At 41.8% G+C, this 25,916-nt stretch overlaps 1 protein-coding gene across 3 annotated transcripts in view; it reads right to left on the bottom strand.

The window, feature by feature from the left end:
• LOC118402309 (fibroblast growth factor 12) overlaps positions 1-24,173 on the bottom strand; it is a 72,449-nt gene extending 48,276 nt beyond the window's left edge. For 2 of the 3 annotated variants that reach the window (XM_035800414.2, XM_035800412.2), the window contains exon 1: positions 23,971-24,173. In XM_035800414.2, coding sequence (XP_035656307.1) covers positions 23,971-23,995 — 25 coding nt within the window. In that variant the 5' untranslated portion in view covers positions 23,996-24,173. Of the gene's footprint in view, positions 1-5,103; positions 6,879-23,970 lie in introns of those variants that run through there. The other variant, XM_035800411.2, reaches the window with a different exon arrangement.
• Positions 24,174-25,916: the final 1,743 nt, after the last annotated feature.

Consider the following 25,916-nt stretch of genomic DNA (forward strand, 5'->3'; position numbering starts at 1 on the left):
ATACTCAGGGTCATGTATAAAAATGCCCAGTTGGCCATTATTTTGTCTAACATCGCTAGAAAAATAGATCTCAGTGACTTTGAAAGAGAGGGTCTCAAAGGAGCATAAGGAGGGTGTTTAAAGGGTGGGTGGGTGTGTGTGTGTGTGGTGTGTAGGAGAATAACATGTTTTCACCTCACGTGAATTGTAGGTTCACCTGTGAAATTTGCTGTTTCACATGTTAAACATGTTCACATGTAAGGGGCCTCCTGAGTGGCACAGGAGTCTAACTAGAGGTGTCACTACAGACCCGGGTGTTATCCCATTGCGCTCTAGCGACTCCTTGTGGCGGGCTGGGCGCATTGGTGCAGCTGGTTAAGCGAGCAGTGTGTCAAGAAGCAGTGCGGCTTGGCGGGGTCGTGTTTCAGAGGACACATGGCTCTCTCCTGAGTCCGTACGGGAGTTTCAGTGATGGGACAAGACTGTAACTACCAATTGGATATCACAAAAAGAGGTAAAAAGTACCAAAGGAAAATATATATATATATATATATATATATATATATATATAATAATATATATATAATTTCACATGAAAATTTGATATGCTGTTTTGCATGTGAAAAAACATGAACATGTGAAAATCTCACTTTCACATGTGGAATTACAAGTTCATATATGAAAAACAATCATGTGAAAATCTAATTTGCAGTTTCTAAATCTAATTTGCAGTTGGAAACCTCCAACTATAAAAATCTCACTTTGTGGGGTTGAAATACTGTTATTCTCCGTGAAAAGATGGTGTCAACATATTACAGAAGCAATGTCTCCGCCGGTGGAATTAGGGTGACCACATCTAAAAAAAGCCCAAATGTGGGACGGGAACAATTTTGCGGGATGTTCACAGAACAGAATATATTTTTTTTGGGGGGGGGGCAGGTTAATGGATCAATCTCAAATGGTAACATAGTTCTGGTGTATGAAGGTCACTTCCTGTTAAACGGGTAATCCTTAGTTGCTACATCAATTTTTGGATTGATAAATGAATGATACTGTATGTACCCATTGATTCTTGAAGAATATAACGTTAAATGCCTCATGAGCTTATTTAAACCCAATCAAAACCAAAAATATCAGCTTGTTTTACTCCAATGTTGGTAAACAAAGTAAATGTAAACAACCATTGCTTAGCCTAAAAACGTGGTTACGGGCTCTATTCAATCCGTAGAGCTGAAGATCCACAATACTTCAGTGGTACGGATTGAATCCATCCCTAAAACTATCATTTTGACATCATGGATGGTCAGTCCTTGCATCGATGCCGTAGTCAATAGATTTGAGAGTGGTTTCATTTCTCCAGCCTCATCCCCCAGCTTTTAACTTAAACTGTGGCGGGGAGTAATAGTGTTATTACATGGTGAAATCGTTTATCTGACTCGTGAAAATAAAATACAAACACGTGATTTTTTTCATGTTTTTTTTTGTAAGGGTCCCTAAATATGGTTTTCGTACAAATGCTCACAGTCAGACTGTTGGAAAAGGTCAGACATTTTGATTGCTGAGGCTCCCCCTATGTATAGATCCCATTGAAAAACTTTGCTGGCTATTCTGGCAATTGGCATAGCCAACAGTCTATCAACATGCACACCTTCCATCTCACCTCACATGGTTCCCAGTCCATGTCCCCAGTTATTGCCAATATAGGCACAAGCTTGTGGACCTAAAAGAATAATGCACTGCTCTGTTATCGACAGGACACATGCATGTCTGATACAGTTTGGCATAACCAATGTCTTTGAGGGTTTCTTATTTTCCCCCCTCAAGAGCTCTACCTGCTGACCTGCCGATAAGAAAGGTAATATATTCATCCAAAGATCGAAATATTTATAATTGCTAGTAAACTCGAGAATTTCTTCACCAAAAACAAAACTGAAAAACTCTTCTCTTCGGTAACTGTTGTTTTTCTGATTGATCATGAGTCTCCATCTTTTACACCAATTGGCTGCACATGATAACGAACATGGAAAGAAAAACAGGTGCAAACGTTGCACAGGTGAAACCACTTAGCAAGACAGGCACTTGGTTTTAACGGCTTCATTGTACCTCTACCTCATTGTAAATTGAAATGATGGTTCCTGGGGCTACATTTCATTGGACACAAATGGTTATTTGCATTATAAGCATCATACAGATTGTACCTTGTATCTATTGAATGAACTAGCCTGGTCCCAGATCTGTCTGTGCTATCATGTCGACTCCTTGTCATTGCCAAATGACAATGAGTGGAAAGGAGTGGCATGACCGCACAAACGGAGTTGTGCCGAGGCTAGGAATGAACCCCCGCCTAACATTCTCAAACAGAAGTCGTGAAACAAATGACAGAACAATGTTCTCATAAGTGAGAACAAAGCTAACCCCAAGAATAATCTGCATTGCATAGTCACAAACCTGCAATAGTAGGCTTGTTTTAGAAAATCTAGTTTAGTCTGCAAAATCTCAGTCATCCACTATTGTTTAATAAAAATTGACTTAGCTAAACTCAGCAAAAAAATAAATGTCCTTTTTCAGGGCACTGTCTTTCAAAGATAATTCGTAAAAATCCAAATAACTTCACAGATCTTCATTGTAAAGGGTTGAAACACTGTTTCCCATGTTTGTTCAATGAACCATAAACAATTAGTGAACATGCATGAGCGTTACACTGAGGCCTGTACTCTGGAGCGGGATCGATTTGGAGGTGGAGGGTCCGTCATGGTCTGGGGCGGTGTGTCACAGCATCATCGGACTGAGCTTATTGTCATTGCCGTCAATCTCAACGCTGTACGTTACAGGGAAGACATCCTCCTCCCTCATGTGGTACCCTTCCTGCAGGCTCATCCTGACATGACCCACCAGCATGACAATGCTAACAGCCATACTACTCGTTCTGTGCATGATTTCCTGCAAGACAGGAATGTCAGTGTTCTGTCATGGCCAGCGAAGAGCTCGGGTCTCAATCCCATTGAGCACGTCTGGGACCTGTTGGATCGGAGGGTGAGGGCTTAGGGCCATGTTTAGGGCCATTCCCCCCAGAAATGTCTGGGAACTTGCAGGTGCCTTGGTGGAATAGTGGGGTAAGATCTCGCAGCAAGAACTGCAAATCTGGTGCACTGCAGTACTTAATGCAGCTGGTGGCCACACCAGATACTGACTGTTATTTTGATTTTGACCCCCTCCTCCCCCTTTGTTCAGGGACACATCATTCAATTTCTGTTAGTCCCATGTCTGTGGAACTTGTTCAGTTTATATCTGTTGTTGAATCTTGTTATATTCATACAAATATTTACACATGTTAAGTTTGCTGAAAATAAACGCAGTTGACAGTGAGAGGACGTTTCTTTTTTTGCTGAGTTTAGTTTATTCGTTTTTCTAAGTTGCTTCGGTAAGATTTACAAGTTGCTGCAGATACCATTTCCTGTCATGTGGAAGAATGGAAAATGCTCATTGTGAAACTTAAAACAAAGTAAGAATATGGAAGTGTAATTTCAAGGCATCTGTATAAGGCACCGTTTCACCAATAAGCTTTAGTATAACAGGGATGACTTTAGTACCTATACTGATATCTATAGGAGCATATCTGTCTCAAATCAATTATATTACAATCAAAATGAAATGCTGAATTAGCTTTGAAGGAGATTGTTGTCGTTCCCTTCACTTCCACTTCTTAAAGGGTATCTTCACTATTTAAGCCGTTAAGTCCTTTTTACCACTCATCTGTGATGTCTTAAATTGACACTAGAATACTATAACAAAATAGTCATAATCATATGCTGTTTTAGCCATGATTTGACTCTTGTTGTATAAGTACAATTACAAGTCTAATCAGTTCACTTGAACTTCTTCAAAATTGCTGTATAGGATAGTCAGTGACTGTGCTTCTCTATCCAGGAGATCCCAGTGTGGATGCTGCTTTTGGTCCAACTACCCCCACAGGAATCAACTGTGCTTAATGGAGTTTCTAATTGTCTCTGCCCTGAATCTGAGAAGCGCTAGACCTGAAACGACTTGAGGTCCTATGTGATGAGATGAGATGGAAGTGTGATGGAATGGTGTTGCCTTTGTTTCAATTTAACAGAAACTGAATTTGATCAGATCAGGATGAGGAATATTAATAGTGTTTAGTGTCATTGATGAAGGAAGTGAGTTGGATCGTTGCAGAGAGCAGCGTTGCAGTGTGTTGTGGGACGAGGGGACTGCAGGACTTGCCAGGGGCCTTCAAGCCTAACTGGGTGAACTGATGCTGGCATCTTTCACTAACAAAGACTATGAATATGTATGCTGTCCATGGTGCTGAAACAGCAGGGTAGCCTAGTGGTTAGAGCGTTGGACTAGTAACCGAAAGATTGCAAGTTCGAATCCCCGAGCTGACAAGGTACAAATCTGTCGTTCTGCCCCTGAACAGGCAGTTAACCCACTAGGCCGTCATTGAAAATAAGAATTTGTTCTTAACTGACTTGCCTAGTAAAATAAAGGTTAAAAAAAATTTTTTTTAAATAGTGAAATGGTAAAAGCAGGGGAATCTACTCCCAGCATAACTGAGTTCAAGACTGCCACTATGTATGCTGTCCATGGTGTTGAAATGCAAGCATACATAGAAAGATATTATGACTCGTTGTCTATGGTGCTTAAACCTAAACTATTGAAAGCTCTGGGTTGCAGTCTATGGTTATGAAATGACATTCCAGGCCTTTGTCGCCTATTGGCTGTCCTGGTGGCCTGCTTAATATGCAGTGCTGTAAATGACTCATTCCTAAAAATAGAATTTCCGAATAGCTCTATAAATGACATAAAGCCGATGAACAAGACTACATGTCTGAGGTGTGTCAGTTTGTATGAGGACTTGGAACACAAATACTTGGGTCTTTCTACAGTAGTGTTGGGATGACGAGTCTCGCGCACTGCCGTCACTGCGCCGCGCATCGGCGGGCGAGAGGCAAAACTCGGGACAGAGGCAAGGGGAGCCTGTTGTACCGCAGACTCGGAAGATGTTACTCACACACTCGGGTGGCCAATGAAATCGTTTCCCCCCTCTTTGTCATCATCGCCCAAGAGAGAAAGCATGCAAGGGTAGAGGCTATGTCTCACCGGCGGTAATTGTGGTCGACTTCGATCGTTCTCCACAGAAACACTGCAGCATATGCGCTCCTTTCTGAAGGAATGGCCTCAGAATCCTCATTGATTTGGGTTGGTGGGAGCCTTCCTCAATCCAAGCAATCCGGACACACTATCACAACACTGGGCGAGGTAGCATAGCGTATAGCCACCTCGATTTAGAGTAGCCGCTCTCTCGGTTCACAAGCTTCAAAACGCCGGAAGGGCACAGTCTCCGGGACAAATTACGCAAAAATGAGGCATCATGAGTGTTTTTTCCCCCTCTTCTATTCTCGTCCACCGACGGTCATTCAGAACACTCTGTCTTCCAAGGCTAGGCTACGCAAGGACGTTAGAATGTTCTCCTAATTTGTACAGCTCGTCTCCGCGTCTTCACTGGCGGACGTAATATCAGGGAGGGGGAGAGAGAGAGAGAAAGAGAGAGAGTCCTAGTGCAAGCAGTGTGCACGCAAAAGTTAAACTGCAGGGGTAAGTGGCGGGACGGCCATGAATGAGGTAATGCGGTACCGTGCTTTTTGTCCAGCCGAGACAATGCGAAAGAGACGCTGCACAGCTGTTGGGATTAAAACGCGAATGTTCCACGATCCACGGGAAACCGGAGGACAACGTATAGCCTACGTCAGATGCAGCCGACAGTTTAAAGACAAAAGATGAGCAAATGCACGGTCATGATGAAAGAGTAGCGTAAAGAAACTTTTATCCAATAGCCTACCATGCAGATGTCAAGTCTATTACTGAGGTTGACTCACTCTGAGTTCCACATCAACTATTAGCCTACTGTGCATAGACATATCAGTGGTCACTGTCTGGTGATGACGTAGGCAACCTAGACATCTGAGTAGTATGACTATATTTGGCCAGGACATATTTTTTTAATCATTTCTTGCAGTACCAATAGGTACCAGTACCAATTCTGTTGAGCTCCCCAATCTTAGGTGAAATAAAACAGACATGAACGTTCCTGTGACTTGTGAATATCTTAATGATAAGTGATATAATAATATGATATGATTCATATCAAATATCATTGTCTCTTGACGCATAATTTTTTGAAAATAAAGAGGAATGATTATTGTAATTTTCTACAACACTATTATTTCTATAGAGCATCTTGAGTTGTTCTATTATTACATTGAATGATAATGATATAATTAGTCATTTAGTTTATTTTTAAACATCTTTCTCAAAAAAACACACATTAAAAGACTAGAATGTGTGTGCCTTAAGCCACACCCCTACAAATATAATGAGGCAAAGAGATTCCACCCCTCTCCAGCATGGCCACATGGTGAGTAGTCCCTCTGCAAACATCTGAGAAAGTGAATAAGCAAGTTGGTAAATCTTCAAGTATTTTTAAGAAGTGTCAATACCGAACATCTAATATTTCAAGAAATATGTAAAGTAATGCTTTTTGGACTAAAATATATATTTGCTGGTATGTACTATACATTTGTCCACATGAAATCTACCCAGCCATATGTTAGCTATGGGGATTAATTACAGTAAAACATAAGTATAATTAGTCCAATCCGAAACTGGCACAATCTAAACAATAGAGATATAAAGAGGCCTCATCTTTGTACCTGTGCCATTATGGTCAGTTGTACATAGCGCTCTCAGAAACAAGTGGCATTTTCCATTGTCAATGGACCATTCTAACTAGAGGTCGACCGACTATGATTTTTCAACGCCGATACCGATTAAATCGATACCGAGGACCCAAAAAAAAGCCGATACCGATTAAATCGGTCATTGTAATTCTAACTATTGGGATGATGGTGTTTTTAAAAAATCTATTATGATGAGGCATTTAAAAAAAAAAAAAACTTTATTTAACTAGGCAATAATGACCATTGCTTTTGGTGCTTTGCACAGGGGACCCCCTGATATGCTAAAACTTGTGACTGAGTTTCCGGTAATGAATAATGAAGAAGATCAGCATTACACAGTCAATGCTCATCCCCTTGGGCTACATACCATTGAAAAATGAGAAGTGGGGATATAGTTGAGAGCGTTAACCATTTTGATCAATTGTGTACATTTTTAGATATGTGTTGAAATGTACTGTGTCTATAGCAGGACAGCAATGATCAAATGCTCAAATACATTTACAGAACTTCTGATCATTTTCTTGCCTTAGTACCTGACTTGCAGATCTTTTGGTCAGACCATCTTTTGGTCAAATTGAAATACAAATGTCATCAGTAATACAAATTTACTGTTAAGTGTTTTGTTCACAGAATATTAAGTCCTAAATCATCATCCTAAATCATCATCAAATCAAATAAATCTCCAACATTGTGACCTTCCATTATAGAGGTTTTCTTTGGTGTGGATGTATGCCTATACATTCATATCAGTTGTGTTCTTCCATTGCATTTACCTTTCCTTATTGCTATTGTGTATTGTGTTTCTGTGCGCCAATGGAACGTCAACTAAACTATGAGCAAACCAACCTTTGTATTGAATACATGGAATTGGATTGTGATGATACCGATGAATGAATCCTTCACACAATGTGCTTATTTTAATCATATTTTATTTGAAGTGTATGAAATTGTATGGTGGAATATGCATAAAAGGAGAGTCATTTCCCATAATTCTGCAACTTTGGATAGTTGTACTTCCAGTTTTGATTTTCATAATTTAGTGAATGCAAAGAAAATGTATTGTTCTACTGGGATGTTTAAAGGAAAGACTACCTGCTTGCATTAATCTTTTTGTCTACAGTTATGTTCTTTTGATTAATGTATTTCCAATTTTCATAGTATAATATAGCTTTGACTAATGTATTTACGTTTTGAGAAGGCAACTACTGTTTTGAAAAAGCCCAGAGTTCTGTGTCTTTTGGACTCGGTTTCAAAATCGACAACATTGTTCCAGAAAAATGCTTGTACGCGATTGAGAAAAACTGTACTGTCACCGTTTCAGCACAGAGCCTTTTCGTTTCTGGTAAAACCATAGGGTACTTTCTCACAGCATGGGAAGAGTTTTGTTTCCTTTAACCCTGGAAACTAATATCCAAAAGAATGAGGTAACTAAAAATGACCCAAAACCAGTTGTGATTGGATTATGACCCTATCACACATAGCCAAAACAAAACAGTGCTTACACATCATTTTGTTAACAGGCAAATGTTTCCAAACATGAATTCATTTGATTATTTACATTTCTCTACACAGTGTTCACATTAAAAAGTCATGATAAAGCAATATAAGGATGCTGTAGTGTCTATTATTGCTCAGCGTTGCTTAACGCGATATAATAACAATTACATCCCATTTTACAGTAGAGGGCGCTGTATGATTACATTTCCATGGAGAGTGGAGCTGAGAAGAGAATATGAGATTTGGACAGGGAGGGGGGAGGTAGACAAGGATGAGGGGAAAGGGAGAGGTAGAGAAAGCAACACAGTTCAAGACATCCACCAAATTCAATCAAGGTTCCCTGCCAAGATATATGCCATCATTCATTGGTCGGTGCAGAAAGTCAATATTCTTTTGTGAGTGGTTGTGGTCGATGTGTTCAGAGGGTCCCTGGGTCGAGCCCACGTTGGACTAAGGAGAGGGACGGAAGCTAAACTGTTACACTAACAAGCTGGATCAAGAACATGTGTACTGGTATCCAAGCTCAGAGACACATTGAGAACAGGGACTGGTAGAAATGTAGTCATGCTTATGAGTTTAGTGTAAATTTGCTGTTTGGATTGCCCTGAAGCAGACACAAACCAAACATGGGCTTTGATTGATTTAGGACGTTGTATAAGAGGGTTTAGAGATGAGTGGCGTCTTGGATGGGGGATAGAGAGACAATAGAGAGAAAAAGAGAGCAGAAGGAGGGAGAGTGGGAAGGTGTCATCGAAGGGAGGAGTGGGTTAAGGCAAAAGGAAGAGGGAAAGAGAGAGCAGGAGACAATGATGGAGGGAAAGAGAGAGCAGGGTGGAAGGTAGAGAGAAAGAGACAAGATGATGTACACTGATTATGCAGGATGGGGTCGATCCGGTTTATTTTATAGTCTTATTCCTGGAATTCACTTCATAATGAAAGTGTGTGGTACTGTAGCAATAGATAAGTTTACGTACTTACTTCAAGTGATTTGACACATTGAATGATGAAACACAATTGATTACATGCCAAATGACGTGCAGAGGTGCTCGTTTTAATGAAGCTGAAATAAACAAGAGTAATTACAAGTCAGTTTCCCATTTTACGAAGTAATATGTTTCAAGAACCAAGACAGCAACAGTTCTTTCGGGGGAAGTTTAGCATTTTTGTCTGCATTGAAAAGTCTTAAAAAAAAATTTTTTACTGACCAAACACACACACCCCCTGGCTCAGCCATGGCATACAGATATTACAACATTCACAACATGTCACGACTTCCGCCGAAGTCGGTCCAGTCCCTCTCCTTGTTCGGGCGGCGTTCGGCGGTCGACGTCACCGGCCTTCTGGCCATCGCCAATCCACTTTTCATTTTCCATTTGTTTTGTCTTTGTTTTACACACCTGGTTTCAATTCCCCAATTACATGTTCATTACTTAACCCTCTGTTTTCCCCATAGTTTTTGTGCGTGATTGTTTTATGTATGTTCGGTCCGTTATTGTGGGCTCTGTATTACAACATGTTATTGGAATATTTGAGTAAAGTTACTTGTTACTCATCTCTGCTGTCCTGCGCCTGACTCCTCTGCACCAGCTACACCCAGACCATTACACAACATAACGTTTTTGTCATAAACATCGACATTTTGTCGTTATAAAAATAAACTGTTACCGTGTTCCAAGACATATGCTTTCTGTTTCATAGTTGTAACAAAGGCACTCATGAATAAAATTGACACTTGAATTTTGGTGTTTTTTGTTTTTACATATAGCCTACAGTAACAAACTAATGAAAAGGCTATTGTGTTATTTGAAATAAAAGAAACATTATTTTAATATTACCCAAGTCCTTCATAAACACAACCAAATAATTATTTTTGCAATAGCATACATGACATTTATTAATTACACTGTAGGAATGTAGCAATCAGAATGACTGCTCTTTAACTTGAAAGGGCATCCCCCTGTCACGCCTTGGTCTTAGTGTTTTGTCTTTTCGTTGATTGTTTGGTCAGGCCAGGTGGTGACATGGGTTTGTTTTGTTGTATTTCGTATTGGGGTTTTGTGGTTATTGGGATTGCGGCTGGGTGTTGTATGGGCTTGGCTGCCTGAGGCGGTTCTCAATCAGAGTCAGGTGATTCTCGTTGTCTCTGATTGGGAACCGTATTTAGGTAGCCTGGGTTTCGCTTTGTATTTCGTGGGTGATTGTTCCTGTCTCTGTGTAGTTTCACCAGATAGGCTGTAATTAGGTTTCACGTTCCGTTTTGTTGTTTTGTATTTGTATCAGTTATTTAATGTACCGCGATTCATTCATTAAAGACACGAGTAACCACCACGCTGCATTTCGGTCCGACTTTCTTTCGACAAACGAAGAACGCCGTTACAGAATCACCCAACCACACACGGACCGAGTGGCGTGGTAACAGGCAGCTGGAGCAGCGAAGGGAGGACGTTATGGACAGCAGAGGAATGGAGTATACTGCGTGGGAAGAAATAGACAGGTGGGCGGTCGACCCAGAGAGTGCCGGCGCCCGCCTGGGATTCGCTGGAGCAGTGCGAAGAGGGCTATAGGAGAATGGAGTCGAAGAGAAAAACACGGTTGGCAAGGAAGCCCGAAAAGCAGCCCAAAAAAATTATTGGGGGGGGGACTCAGAGGGGGAGTGGCTGAGTCAGGAGTCAGACCTGAGCCAACTCTCCCTGTTAATCGTGAGGAGCAGCTGCAGTGGGAGAGGCTGCACCACTTGGAGAATTGGACATGGGAGGAAGAACTGGACGGAAAAGGACCCTGGGCTCAGCCTGGTGAATATCGCCGCCCCAAGGAGGAACTAGAGGCGGAGAAAGCGGAGAGGCGCTGGTATGAGGAGGCAGCACGGCGACGTGGATGGAAGCCCGAAAAGCAGCCCAAAACAATTATTGGGGGGGCTTACAGGGAGTATGGCTATGCCAGGTAGGAGACCTGCGCAAACTCCCTGTGCTTACCGGTGGGCTAGAGAGACCGGGCAGGCACCGTGTTATGCTATGGAGCGCACGGTGTTTCCAGTGCGGGTGCATAGCCCGGTGCGGTTCATACCAGCCCTTCGTATTGGCCGGGCTCGAGTGGGCATCGAGCCAGGTAAGGTTGGGCAGGCTCGGTGCTCAAGAGCTCCAGTGCGCCTGCACGGTCCGGTCTATCCAGAGCCACCTCCACACACCAGTCCTCCGGTAGCAGCTCCCCGCACCAGGCTTCCTGTGCGTGTCCTGCTCCAGTATCACCAGTGCCAGCACCACGCATCAGGCCTACAGCCTCTCCTGTGCTGTCGGAGTCTCCTGTCTGTCCAGCGCTATCAGAGCCTTCCTTCCCTCCTGCACTGTCGGAGTCTCCCGCCTGTTCAGCGCTATCAGAGCCTTCCTCCTCTACAGTGCTGCTGGAGTCTCCTGTCTGTTCAGCGCTATCAGAGCCTTTCTCCCTCCTGCGCTGTCACAGTCTCCCGCCTGTTCAGCGCTATCAGAGCCTTCCTCCTCTACAGCGCTGCCGGAGCCTCCTGCATGTTCGGAGCAGCCAGAGCTGTCAGTCTGCATGAAGCAGCCAGAGCTGTCAGTCTGCATGAAGCAGCCAGAACTGTCAGTCTGCATCAATCAGCCAGAACTGTCAGTCTGCAAAGAGCTGCCAGTCTGCAAGGAGCTGTCAGTCTGCAAGGAGCTGTCAGTCTGCAGGGTGCTGTCAGCCTGCATGGAGCAGTCAGAGCTGTCAGTCTGTATGAGGCAGCCAGAGCTGTCAGTCTGCATAAAGCAACCAGAGCTGTCCGTCTGTATGAAGCATCCAGAGCTGTCAGTCTGCATGAAGCAGCCAGAGCTGTCAGTCTGCAAAGAGCTGCCAGTCTGCAAGGAGCTGTCAGCCTGCATGGAGCAGCCAGAGCTGTCAGTCTGCAAGGAGCTGCCAGTCTGCATAGAGCAGCTAGATCTGCCAGTCAGCCATGATCTTCTAGATCTGCCAGTCAACCAGATTCTTCCAGATCTGCCAGTCAACCAGATTCTTCCAGATCTGCCAGTCAACCAGATTCTTCCAGATCTGCCAGTCAACCAGAATCTTCCAGATCTGCCAGTCAACCAGAATCTTCCAGATCTGCTAGTCAACCAGAATCTTCCAGATCCGCCAGCCAGGATCTACCGGAGCCTACTACTACTGGGTGAGGACTATTAGGCCATGGTCGGCGGCGAGGGTGGATTATCCCGGGACGCGAAGGGGAGGAACTATGACTTTAATGGAGTGGGGTCCACGTCCCGAGCCAGAACCGCCACCATGGACAGACGCCCACCCGGACCCTCCCTATGGTTTTGAGGTGCGTCCGGGAGTCCGCACCTTAGAGGGGGGGGTTCTGTCACGCCTTGGTCTTAGTGTTTTGTGTTTTCGTTGATTGTTTGGTCAGGCCAGGGTGTGACATGGGTATGTTTTGTTGTATTTCGTATTGGGGTTTTGTGGTTATTGGGATTGCGGCTGAGTAGGGGTGTTGTATGGGCTTGGCTGCCTGCGGCGGTTCTCAATCAGAGTCAGGTGATTCTCGTTGTCTCTGATTGGGAACCGTATTTAGGTAGCCTGGGTTTCGCTTTGTATTTCGTGGGTGATTGTTCCTGTCTCCGTGTAGTGTTTCACCAGATAGGCTGTAATTGGGTTTCACGTTCCGTTTTGTTGATTTGTATTTGTATCAGTTATTTCATGTACCGCGATTCATTCATTAAAGACATGAGTAACCACCACGCTGCATTTCGGTCCGACTTTCTTTCGACAAACGAAGAACGCCGTTACACCCCCGAGGCCCAGCGCTTCTGAAGGGGCGTCCCTCGAGGCCCAGCGGTTCGAGTGTTAAGGGCATGTCTCAGGCTGGACACATTGGCAGTCAGAATCTTTAGTCTCCACCGAGTGTTGTTAACACCTCATGGTTCCCTTTATCCAATAGTCGGTGGAGAAACAGCGTCGTCCGGGTTTGGCCGGGGTAGGCTGTCATTGTAAATAAGAATTTGTTCTTAACTGACTTGCCTATTTAAATAAAGGTTCAATTTAAAAAATAATAATAATAATAATACATAAACAATGGAGCAATACAACCTTAGATGTTGAGTTAAGATACAGTAAAACACTTGTACTAATGAATAAGGTCATTATTAATAAGTTATAATTCTTCAAATATCAATATATCATTATCTGAACATTGAACATAAGGAAGTCTCACAGATTTTGCCCTTAGATGGAAATGGCAAAGGCAGGTGACAAAAAGATAACATAGACCATAAACAGTGTGCAGATAGAAGGGCTGTACACCAATGATGTTGTGTTTTTACAGTATAAACTGTACAAGACTATTCTCTGCTAATCCATATGGGAAGGATTCATACACATTTTTATTTATGTCAGTCTTCATATTTGTCAATCTTATATGATTATTATGGCCTACTTCATACAAGAAAACACACAAAACATTTATAATTCTTATACAATTATTTTGTTTATCACATTTACAGTAGGTATATACAACGTATAAGTAAAAAATAAAAGAAATTAATATTGTACTATGCCTGTGTATAATTGTGGCCTACGTCTTATAAGACAGTTGAAGTCGGAAGTTTTACATACACCTCAGCCAGACATTTAATCTCCGTTTTTCACAATTCCTGACATTTAATCATAGTAAAAATTCCCTGTCTTAGGTCAGTTAGGATCACCACTTTATTATTTATTTATTTATGTAGGCTTTTATTTCTTTCATCACATTTCCAGTGGATCAGAAGTTTACATACTAATTGAGTGTATTTGGTAGCATTGCCTTTAAATTGTTTAACTTGGGTCAAATGTTTCGAGTAGCCTTCCACAATAACTTGGGTGAATTTTGGCCCATTCCTCCTGACAGAGCTGGTGTAATTGAGTAGGCATCCTTGTTCGCACAAGCTTTTTCAGTTCTGCCCACAAATGTTCTATGAGGTCAGGTCGCTTTTTTATGGCAAGGTCCTTTGCTGTTGTTCTGGGATTGATTTGCACTTTTAGCACCAAAGTACATTCATCTCCAGGAGACAGAACGCGTCTCATTCCTGAGCGGTATGACGGCTGTGTGGCCCCTGGTGTTTATACTTGCGTACTATTGTTTGTACAGATGAACGTGGTACCTTCAGGTGTTTGGAAATTGCTCCCAAGGATTTTTTTCTGAGGTCTTAGCTGATTTCTTTTGATTTTCCCAAGCAAAGAAATCAGAGGCACTGAGATTGAAGGTAAGCCTTGAAATACATCCACAGGTACACCTCCATTTGACTCAAGTGATGTCAATTAGCCTATACGAAGCTTCTAAAGCCATGTCATCATTTTCAGGAATCTTCCAAGCTGTTTAAAGGCACAGTCAGTGTATATAAACATCTGACCCACTGGAATTGTAATACAGTGAATTATAAGTGAAATAATCTGTCTGTAAACAATTGTTGGAAAAATGACTTGTGTCATGCACAAAGTAGATGTTAATAAGAAAAGCACTGAACACTATGAAATACAAAAAACAATAAACGAATATGTGAAATAACCAAACCGAAACAGTACCGTGTGGCGACGAACACTCACACGGAAACAAACACCCACAAACCAACAGTGAAACCCAGGCTACCTAAATATGGTTTTCAATCAGGGACAACGATAAACAGCTGCCTCTGATTGAGAACCATATCAGGCCAAACACAGAAATAGAAAAAACAGAGACACAAACAGACTGCCCACCCCAACTCACGCCCTGACCATACTAAATAAAGACAAAACAAAGGAAATAAAGGTCAGAACATGACAGTAGAGTGGTTGAAAAACAAGTTTTAAGACTCCAACCTAAGTGTATGTAAACTTCCGGCTTCAACTGTATGTTACTTAAAATGTTTCAGGAGCACCCATATAAGAATCCTTATATGATTCATATAGATTATTTTCAATATGGGAATATACCAATGCTTGCTGCTTGCCTCTTTCCATTTCCATTTCCTACCAAATTATGCAATTAAGAATACATTTAAAAGGGAAAATATCACAATGTTGACCCTTTGATGTATAGGCCTATGCATTGATAAGTATCAGTATATATTCTATTTGAGTCAACTCATTATTGACTGCGATACTGGTGTTGCCAGAAGCTTGGCCCGACCCCTCTCTCCTTTCACGTAATTATGTCAACAGAAGCGAGGTTAAAATGTTCACCTTGTAAGGTGATAGGAGCTTAAAACAAGACAGTAACAAGAACTGTAAAGCTGAACGCTCAAAGTTAAAAGTGAAATCTTATTATACTCCATAATATTTATCAGTAAATAATATACAGTGATCCTAAACATCAGTTGAGATCCCTCATAACAATAATCAAATGTTTCAACATGCGTTTACGTGGATGTAGAATAAACGATAACAATTTCTGGAACATTCCATGTCATAGTGCTGCAGCTTCTTAACAACAGCAAGGTCACTATTGTTCAGGGAGGGACTGGGAACAGAAATCGTCCTGGGGATTTTCTATCTAACACACCAGGCCATTTTCTTCTTCGAGGCCCCCCCACACCGGCCCACTTTTTGATTTGAGGATCCAATGATTAGCCAAATAATGATCCACTAAAAACCCCAATTTATACAGGCCCATTAGGCTAAAAATGGACAGTCCGTCTCTGCTATTGTTCCATTAGACACTGCTGCATGCATCATATTTTTTAATGACAAGTTGTTTACGATCCAAACCATTCAATTACAGATAACAGAAGTTCGATACAAAATTAACACATTCCTTTTGCAATTCTAACATGTTCTAACATGTGAAATTACTTGATAACCTGTTATTCAAATACATGTTTTATGTATTTAGGCACTAAAAACGCACTCCACATAATGGAGTGAATTTAGTGGCAAAAGTCTGTGAATGGTACCTTTTATGAATGTAACTTTTTTTGAATGTAAAAATCTATCCTCTGTAACAACAAAAAGTTAGTTGTTAACGAATTAAGAAACTAATACACTTTATTATCAGTGTAAACCCAAGTATATATATATATTAATTTTTTTCACATTCAACTTTCACTTGCATGATTCTTTCTTTAAGTGTGCAGAACTGTCGTCCCCTCACAGACTTTTGGCACTCATCTTGCATAGAATTCAGCAGGCACACACATTCAAACCATAAAAGGGGAAAAGGCAAGGAGGAATAGATACAAAAATATACAGCACAATGATGCCATTGCAACAAAAGGTATGCTCTTTTTTGTTTAGCACTTTACACTGGCATTTTTTGTATTATTTTGAGCATGGAATAAAATGAAGTACATTTTTGCATCTCAGCCTCCTTGATTTTTTTTTCATTTTTTATGGTCAGAGTGGGAGTACCTGCTGAATAGTCTTTCTCTCACGCACCCGGCCACCATTCATTCAAGACTGACCGCAGACCCTCATACTGCTTTTCTACTCCTCTTGCATACAAATGACATTCGTAGTGGTCATTCGGGGATTTGTACAGTTGTAGAACGTACCTCACAGATTACAGAAACAGCAACGCCTAAGACCACGCAGCAGCTCCACTTCATCAGCTAGCCACAAGCATTAGACTGCTACACGATTGCGGTGACTTTGTCACAAGGGTAAAGGGTTATGATCGTGCTTAACAAGCAAATAGCAGCGGTCAGATGTTTCAATACCAGCAGCAGCAGTGAAATCGGAGTCCAACATGACAGTGCCCGGCAGCTGTCTCAGGTGAGAAGAGACGAGGCCTACACAGGAAGAAAGAAGCGAGACACCTGCCGGGGAAAGACTCCCACACAAACACTATGCTAGACTGTAAACAACCCATACTCTTCCTCGTTGCTTTCTAAATGGGTTCCAGTTACCTCAAACGATCTACTGTTCAGCCATTTTTACTTAACGTTTTGGTTAAAATAAAAAGTGCAATAAATCTGCAAATAATTCAACTAGACATCTCCAGTAATGCTTTGAAACTACATTTCCACCATCTCTCTCTACCGCTATCCCCAAATTGGAGGCCCAGCATTAGCCTGGTCCCATGTCGGTTTGTGCTGTACAGCCAACTTGGTTAATGCCGAACATGGCTCCCCAACCAAATCTGTCCTACTGACTTTCCCTAGAACTCCTTGTAGGTCTATACGATCCGTCCATAATCGTAGCCTGGAACTCTGGGATTTCATGAAGTGTTTGCCTGTAACAAACTTGTTTGTGGGAATGCAATGATTATGATGATCGTGATGATCATCAGTTGGTGTGCCACTAAGTTAATAATCAGGGGCCCTAATAAACCTGAATGCGTTAGCATGCCACTCTTTTGCTGATAGATCCATCAGCAGCCCCCAATGCCCTCCAGGCCAGAGCTAACATTGGTTGAGTCAACCTCGTTTCCCATTATTACAACTTAATTTATCAACGTCATCATGGTCCATCAACGTAGTTGATTGGTTGAATATGTTAAAAGTGAACAACGTACACAGTCTTTGTCTCATTTTAACCCAGATTTCAACCACAATTCACCAATAGAGTTCCTATGGTTGGTTTATTTCTAATTGAATTTAAGTTTGCTGACCACTCAATCAAATATCAACCAAAAATGGTATGGTGATCTGATGTCTTTGCTCTGAGAGAAGATGGAGCCCTGGTTCAGGGCGTGTGGCTGGCTGAGTATCAGCAAGCCGAGCGTAACACCTTGGATCAGAGCTAGGGGAAGGGGAATAGCAAGAGATCTATAAACTGAAACAAAAGGACGGGGAAAAGGAAGCTCCCAGTTGGCTGAAATGTCAACGAGTGAGCAATGTCTCTTCAACCTGCTAGGCAAGGCATCTGGAGCTACAAATCACAAAAGCATGACTGCAAATCTATTTATGGTGCCACAAGAGTGCCAATTGTCTGTCTGAGGAAAACATATGTACAATCATGAAGTTTGAGATTGACCGTGCATGAGTCTGCAGCAACTACAAAAATGTTATCCGTCTCTGCAGAAATGAACTGTACAGATATGACAGATATCACATTTCACAGATATAACTATTTGGCATGTTAAAGTGTTTTCCATGGTTGCAAACCACATTTCTAGAATGAGCCAACCACATATGAAATTCCCATAAATAAAGTTGTTTTACTGTGTTGTTGTTATAGTATAGTGTATCTGCATATCATGACTTCTACACATGTACTGTACTATTACTCAATCAATTGTGACACATGAATAATGTATTATGTTGTGTATGTAGTCCCATGAGTTGAAAATTAAGTCTCATTTAAGTTCATTTCCCCCACTAATGGTTAAGGTTAGGATTGGGGGAGGGGAAGCGGAGCCTAGATCTGTAGCTAGGGGAAACTTCACCCCCAAGCATAAAATACCATGAGAAGGGCTTTCCTCCCATCCCACAAGCATTTCACAGCCCCTGCGATAACATCCGTAAATCTGTGTACGCGACCAATAAACTGATTTGGGACTCCTAGTCCAACTCATAATAAAATATAAAACTTCAGGATTTGCATTATGGAGAGAAGGGGTTGAAAGTGTGTGTGTGTGTGTGTGTGTGTGTGTGTGTGTGTGTGTGTGTGTGTGTGTGTGTGTGTGTGTGTGTGTGTGTGTGTGTGTGTGTGTGTGTGTGTGTGTGTGTGTGTGTGTGTGTGTGTGTGTGTGTCAGCGAGAGCGTAATAACGATTGTCAAACTCTGCAAGTGTGTGAGAGAGAGGAGAAGCAATTAAAAGGTGATGACAGCTGCGGTAGGCATGACACAGAAAGATGGGATTTTGAAAGATGAGGACAGCGAGGTAGGGAGGCAGGATGTAAAATATGAAGAGGTAAGCATGACTGTCTTTAAGGATCTCACAGTCCTTAATAAGAAGAACCCGGGGTAAACAGAAAAGAGGCCTAGGTCAGTAAAAGGTAGGCTAGCTTCGCTAATGAAACACAGAACACTGACAGAACAGAGCCGCCTAATATTGACATTTGGCTGAGTGTGTGTGTGTGTGTGTGTGTGTGTGTGTGTGTGTGTGTGTGTGTGTGTGTGTGTGTGTGTGTGTGTGTGTGTGTGTGTGTGTGTGTGTGTGTGTGTGTGTGTGTGTGTGTGTGTGTGCTTGCACCAGACAGGTTCAAATTCTATTTTAAATCATTTCATATACGTTAACTGGGCTTGATTGTGCTTACCTGGCCCAATAGAACCAACAGAATAGTCACAAAACCATGTCTGGAGCTCCAGACCCCATAAGTGTTTGAAAGATTTTTGGTTTGCATGCAAATATCTATGCGTGAGTGTTTTTATTCACGCATGCCTGCCTGTGCTTCTGTATGAGTCCTTGTGGTTGAGAAGGATAAAGCTACTGACATTCTGTATCCATCCAACCACAAAACAAACTCTGTATCCCTGCGCCAAGAAAAGTAATTCTGACACGTCTGTACATTTTTCATTACTCCTGGGCCACAAACTGAACAATGAATAGACAAGAGAGAGTTTTGGGAGTTTAGAAGTGGTTCTATTGGCACTGTTTATGTGAGCGTAATTGGATTCACTTAGCGGTGTTACAAGTAGAGGTCGACCGATTAATCGGAATGGCCGATTAATTAGGGCTGATTTCAAGTTTTCCTAACAATCGGTAATCAGCATTTTTGGACACCGATTATGGCCGATTACATTGCACTCCACAAGGAGACTGCGTGGCAGGCTGACTACCTGTAATGCGAGTGCAGCAAGGAGCCAAGTTAAGTTGCTAGCTAGCATTAAACGTATCTTATAAAAAACAATCATTCTTAACATTATCACTAGTTAACTACACATGGTTGATGATATTACTAGTTTAACTAGCTTGTCCTGCGTTGCATATAATCGATGCAGTGCCTGTTAATTTATCAAACCAAACGGGTGATGATTTAACAAGCGCATATGGGAAAAAAGCACTGTATCTAACCATAAACATCATAAACATCAATGCCTTTATTAAAATCAATACACAAGTATATATTTTTAAACCTGCATATTTAGTTAATATTGCCTGCTAAGATGAATTTCTTTTAACTAGGGTAATTGTCACTTCTCTTGCGTTCTGTGCAAGCATAGTCAGGGTAAATGCAGCAGTTTGGGCCGCCTGGCCCGTTGCGAACTGTGTTAAGACAATTTCTTCCTAACAAAGACCGTAATTAATTTGCCATAATTTTACATAATTATGACATAACATTGAAGGTTGTGCAATGTAATAGCAATATTTAGACTTAGGGATGCCACCCGTTCAATAAAATAAGGAACGGTTCTGTATTTCACTGAAAAATAAACGTTTTGTTTTCGAAATGGTAGTTTCCAGATTTGACCATGCTAATGACCTAAGGCTCGTATTTCTGTGTGTTATTATATTATAGTTAAGTCTATGATTTGATAGAGCAGTCTGACTGAGTGGTGGTAGGCAGCAGCAGGCTCGTAAGTATTCATTCAAACAGCACTTTCCTGCATTTGCCAGCAGGAAAGTGCTTCAAGCATTGCGCTGTTTATGACTTCAAGCCTATCAACTCCAGAGATTAGGCTGGCAATACTAAAGTGCCTATAAGAACATCCAATAGTCAAAGGTATATGAAATACAAATGGTATAGAGAGAAATAGTCCTATAATTCCTATAATAACTGCAACCTAAAACTTCTTACCTGGGAATATTGAAGACTCATGTTAAAAGAAACCACCAGGTTTCATATGTTCTCATGTTCTGAGGAAAGAACTTAAACGTTAGCTTTTTTACATGGTAAATATAGCACTTTTACTCTCTTCTCCAACACTTTGTTTTTGTATGATTTAAACCAAATTGAACATGTTTCATTATTTATTTGAGACTAAATAGATTTTATTGATGTATTCAATTAAGTTAAAATACATGGTATGTGCCATTCATGTCAAATATGTGAAAAACAAGGTTAGTACCTGATGTTTTAGTAAGTATAGGTAGGGATTATGATATGGAATATGCAAGTAAGTCTGTTTAAGTGCATGATACACACCAACATATCTGGTATAAGCATATTCATGGATCGATTCCATTGTTCTATATTTGTTTCTATGCATTTGAGAATGCAATGAATAGGGTATAATGTTTATGGTCATATTTAATGCCCTTGGGTTTTTTTTACACCTTTTTCTCCCCAATTTTGTGGTATTACAATTGGTAGTTACAGTCTTGTCTCATCGCTGCGACTCACGTACGGACTCGGGAGAGGCGAAGATCGAGATTTGTGCGTCCTCGGAAACACAACCTAACCAAGCCGCACTGCTTCTTGACACAATGGCCACTTAACCTGGAAGTCAGCTGCACCAATGTGTCGGAGGAAACACCGTACACCTGGTGACCGTGTCATCGCTAGTGAGTGACGGGACAAGGACATCCCTGCCGGCCAAACCTTCCCCTAACCCGGACAACGCTGGGCCAATTGTGCACGCCCCATGGGTCTCACGGTCGCGGCCGGCTGCGACAGAGCCTGAACTCGAACCCAGAATCTCTAGTGGCACAGCTACCCTTGCGATGCAGTGCCTTAGACCACTGCACCACTCGGAAGGCTGTATGAATGATAATTATGTACATGTTCTCAACATGCGGAATGTATTCAGACCGCTTCACTTTTTCCAAATTTTGTTACGTTACAGCCTTATTCTAAAATGTTGTTTTTTTTCATTCCTCAGCAATCTACACTCAATACCTCATAATAACAAAGCGAAAACAGGTTTAGATTTTTTTGCAAATTTATTACAAAGAAAGAACTGAAATACCTTAGTTACACAAGTATTCAGACCTTTTGCTATGAGACTCGAAATTGAGCTCAGGTGCATCCTGTTTCCATTGATCATCCTTGAGATGTTTCTACAACTTGTGGTAAATTCAATTGATTGGACATGATTTGGAAAGGCACACACCTGTCTATATAAAGTCCCACAGTTGACAGTACATGTCAGAGCACAGATCTGGGGAAGAGTACCAATTTTTTTCTTATACATTGAAGGTCCCCCAAAACACATTGGCCTTCATCATTCTTAAGCGGAAGAAGTTTGGAACTACCAAGACTCTTCCTAGAGCTGGCCGCCCAGCCAAACTGAGCAATTGGGGGAGAAGGGCCTTGGTCAGAGTGGCAATGGTGGAGATGGGAGAACCTTCCAGAAGGACAACCATCTCTGGAGCTCTCCACCAATCAGGCCTTTATGGTAGAGTGGCCAAACAGAAGCCACTCCTCAGTAAAAGACACATGAAAGCTCGCTCCGGGTTTGCCAAAAGGCACCTAAAGACTCTCAGACCCTGAAAAACAAGATTCTCTGGTCTGATGAAACCAAGATTGAACTCTTTGGCCTGAATGCCAAGCGTCACGTCTGGAGGAAACCTGGCACTATCCCTATAGTGAAGCATGGTGGTGGCAGCATCATGCTGTGGGGATGTTTTTCAGCGGCAGGGACTGGGAGACTAGTCAGGATCGAGACAACGATGAACAGACCAAAGTACAGAGAGATCCTTGATGAAAACCTGCTCCAGAGCACTCAGATCCTTACACTGGGGTGAAGGTACACAGCCAAGACCACGCAGGAGTGGCTTCGGGACAAGTCTCTGAATGCCCTTGAGTGGCCCAGCAGCCAGAGCCCGGACTCGAACCCGATCAAACATCTCTGGAGAGACCTGAAAACAGCTGTGTAAGCAACGTTCCCCATCCAACCTGACAGAGCTTGAGAATCTGCAGAGAAGAATGGGAGAAACTCCACAAAAACCAGGTGTGCCAAGCTTGTAGCATCATAGACTAGATTCTGTCATCGCTAACAAATATGTTTCAACAAAGTACAGAGTAAAGGGTCTGAATACTTATGTAAATGTAATATTTAATTTCTAAAAAACTGTTTCTGCTTTGTCATTATGGTGTATTGTGTGTAGATAGACGAGGGGAAAAAAACTATTTCATCAATTTTAGAATAAGGCTGTATCATAACAAAATGTGGAAAAAGTAAAGGCGTCTGAATACTTTCCGAAGGCACTGTACATGTATTTATTATTAGAGTACATGTACCTGCACTCAGCATTTTGAAAGTCCCCTTTCAGTGAACAAGCTTCTGATGACTTTTTGCAGCTAATGTAGGCTATTACATAATACCTGAAGTACAAAGACAACACGTGCACTAGAAAACATTGAGCCAACTAGTACACTTAGCCTACACACAATAGATGCAAACAATAATCCACTTGTATACAGAATTTCACGAATTACTATTCATAAATCACTATCTTGGCAATATGCAACCCATTGTGAGCTGATATTAAAACAAAATGAGGTAGTTAAAGTCATAGGGTCTTAAATACTCGATTTTAACAACTCGCAACCTCGGGTGCTCGGTGCCCTAACCGCTGTCGGAAATGTTGGCAGACTTGGCACTTGTTCCTCCAACAACGACCCCTCCACTTTGGCGCATGCTGATGTGATCAGGGAGCTCAAGACAGGCGTAAGAGAACATTTATCTCGCGGGGAAAAAAGTGATCAGTAAGCACTTTTCCTCACCACCTGACATGACGAAGCGCATGTATCTTCTGCACAACAGTAACGTGAAATGCAACTTCCCTGGCCCCTACGGCAATGGACGTAAAAATACAGAAAAGTGGGAGTTGAGGATTTCTGTAGGCTTCCACAACCCACTCACACACTGACTGACGCACGCTGCAATAGCCTGCACCCACGGCACCTTCGCAGATAGACCCATACAAATCAAATTTAAAAAAGGACATAAACGTTTCTTACCGGCGTTTTTATCTTTATCGCTCATGTTCCGCTGCGAAAAAGCTGGTCAGCGAGTAAATTGAAGAAGGCTTCGGTGTGAATGTGCGTGGTCGGGGAGTGCTTTCTTTCCCCCTCTTCATATGGGACAGCAGTAGCGGAATGGGATTCTGAGCTGAAGTGAGATCGATAAACAGACGAGATCCGACAGAGACGCGGCAGCTATTTTGGCGTGTCTGTCTGTGTTGCGCTTGAGTTTTATGAAATGGGCGGGGGTTCAGATGTGTGTGTGTGTGTGTGTGAGAGAGAGAGAGAGAGAGAGAGAGAGAGAGAGAGAGAGAGAGATGTGGCAAACTGTTGCGTCAAAATCCTGGCAAACATTTCTGGAAAACTTGTGGCGAACATTCTACTGTTTGCTGCAAATTTTGCTGTCACCTCACTATGAATATGCAAATTAGATCCGGGTTTTGGTTACTTTAACAACATTGAAATGTGTCTACATAAACAAAATCACATATAATTTAAATGAACTTGCTTCTCACAGAAAACTAAACTAAACTTACTGAATTTACTTAACAACATGTAATTTAATGTCTTGGGGGAAGTTCTCTGCAACAAATTAATTTTTGTAAGGCATTGCACTTGTGGTAATATATTTTCAAATGGTACCCCAAGAGAGAACGCAAAATCCAAAGAGATCCTAATAAATTACGAGAGGAGCTATGTCATAAACCCTCAAAAGTTCCATAATGGGGCAAAAAATGGCAACCACCTTGGTCAGGGAGAGATCTTAAACTATGAACGGGAGTAGAGACCTAGGTGATGCATTTCCTGCTTTCACTTATGCAGGAAAATAAAGGTAAAGCATGTGATAAATCAGAAATGGTGTCATGGAATTATAGTCAACCTAAGATATTGTCATATTATTACAGATACAGTCTATACACGTTTTATTCTTATTTTCTGCATAAATAGCCTCAAATATATGTAAAGAGAACATAAATGTCTCAGATTTGGTTTTCTTGGAATGCTGTTACACTGTTATGACTCAATATCAGTACTTTTTGAATGTATAACTTGTCTAAGTCCTTTCATCAACTTATTTGAGCCAGTGTACGGCTGTGGATTGACCTCATCGTTTGGATGGAATGTTGGCATATTTAAAATAAAAACATATTTCACCTTTATTTAACCAGGTAGGCCAGTTGAGAACAAGTTCTCATTTGCAACCGCGACCTGGCCAAGATAAAGCAAAGCAGTTTGACACATACAACAACACAGAGTTACACATGGAATAAACAAGCATGCAATCAATAATACAGTAGGAAAGTCTATATACAGCATGTGCAAATGAGGTTGGATAAGAGAGGTAAAGGCAATAAATAGGCCATGGTGGCAAAGTAATTACAATATAGCAATTAAACACTGGAATGGTAGGATGTGCAGAGGATGAATGTGCAAGTTCTGATACTGGGGTGCAAAGGAGCAAGATAAATAAATACAATATGGGGATGAGGTAGATTGGGTGGGCTATTTACAGATGAGCTATGTACAGGTGCAGTGATCTGTGAGCTGCTCTCAATGCTGGTGCTTAAAGCTAGTGAGGGAGGTAAGAGTCTCCAGCTTCAGAGATTTTTGAAGTTCGTTCCAGTCATTGGCACCAAAGAACTGGAAGGAAAGGCGGCAAAAGGAAGAATTGGCTTTGGGGGTGACCAGTGAGATATACCTGCTGGAGCGTGTGCTACGGGTGGGTGCTGCTATGGTGACCAGTGAGCTGAGATAAGGCGGGGCGTTACCTAGCAGAGACTTGTAGATGACCTGGAGCCAGTGGGTTTGGCAACGAGTATGAAGTGAGGGCCAGCCAACAAGAGCATACAGGTCGCAGTGGTGGGTAGTATATGGGGCTTTGGTGACAAAACAGATGGCACTATGATAGACTGCATCCAATTTGTTGAGTAGAGTGTTGGAGG

The sequence above is a fragment of the Oncorhynchus keta genome, chromosome 23 (assembly GCF_023373465.1).
Source record: "Oncorhynchus keta strain PuntledgeMale-10-30-2019 chromosome 23, Oket_V2, whole genome shotgun sequence".
NCBI lineage: Eukaryota > Metazoa > Chordata > Actinopteri > Salmoniformes > Salmonidae > Oncorhynchus > Oncorhynchus keta.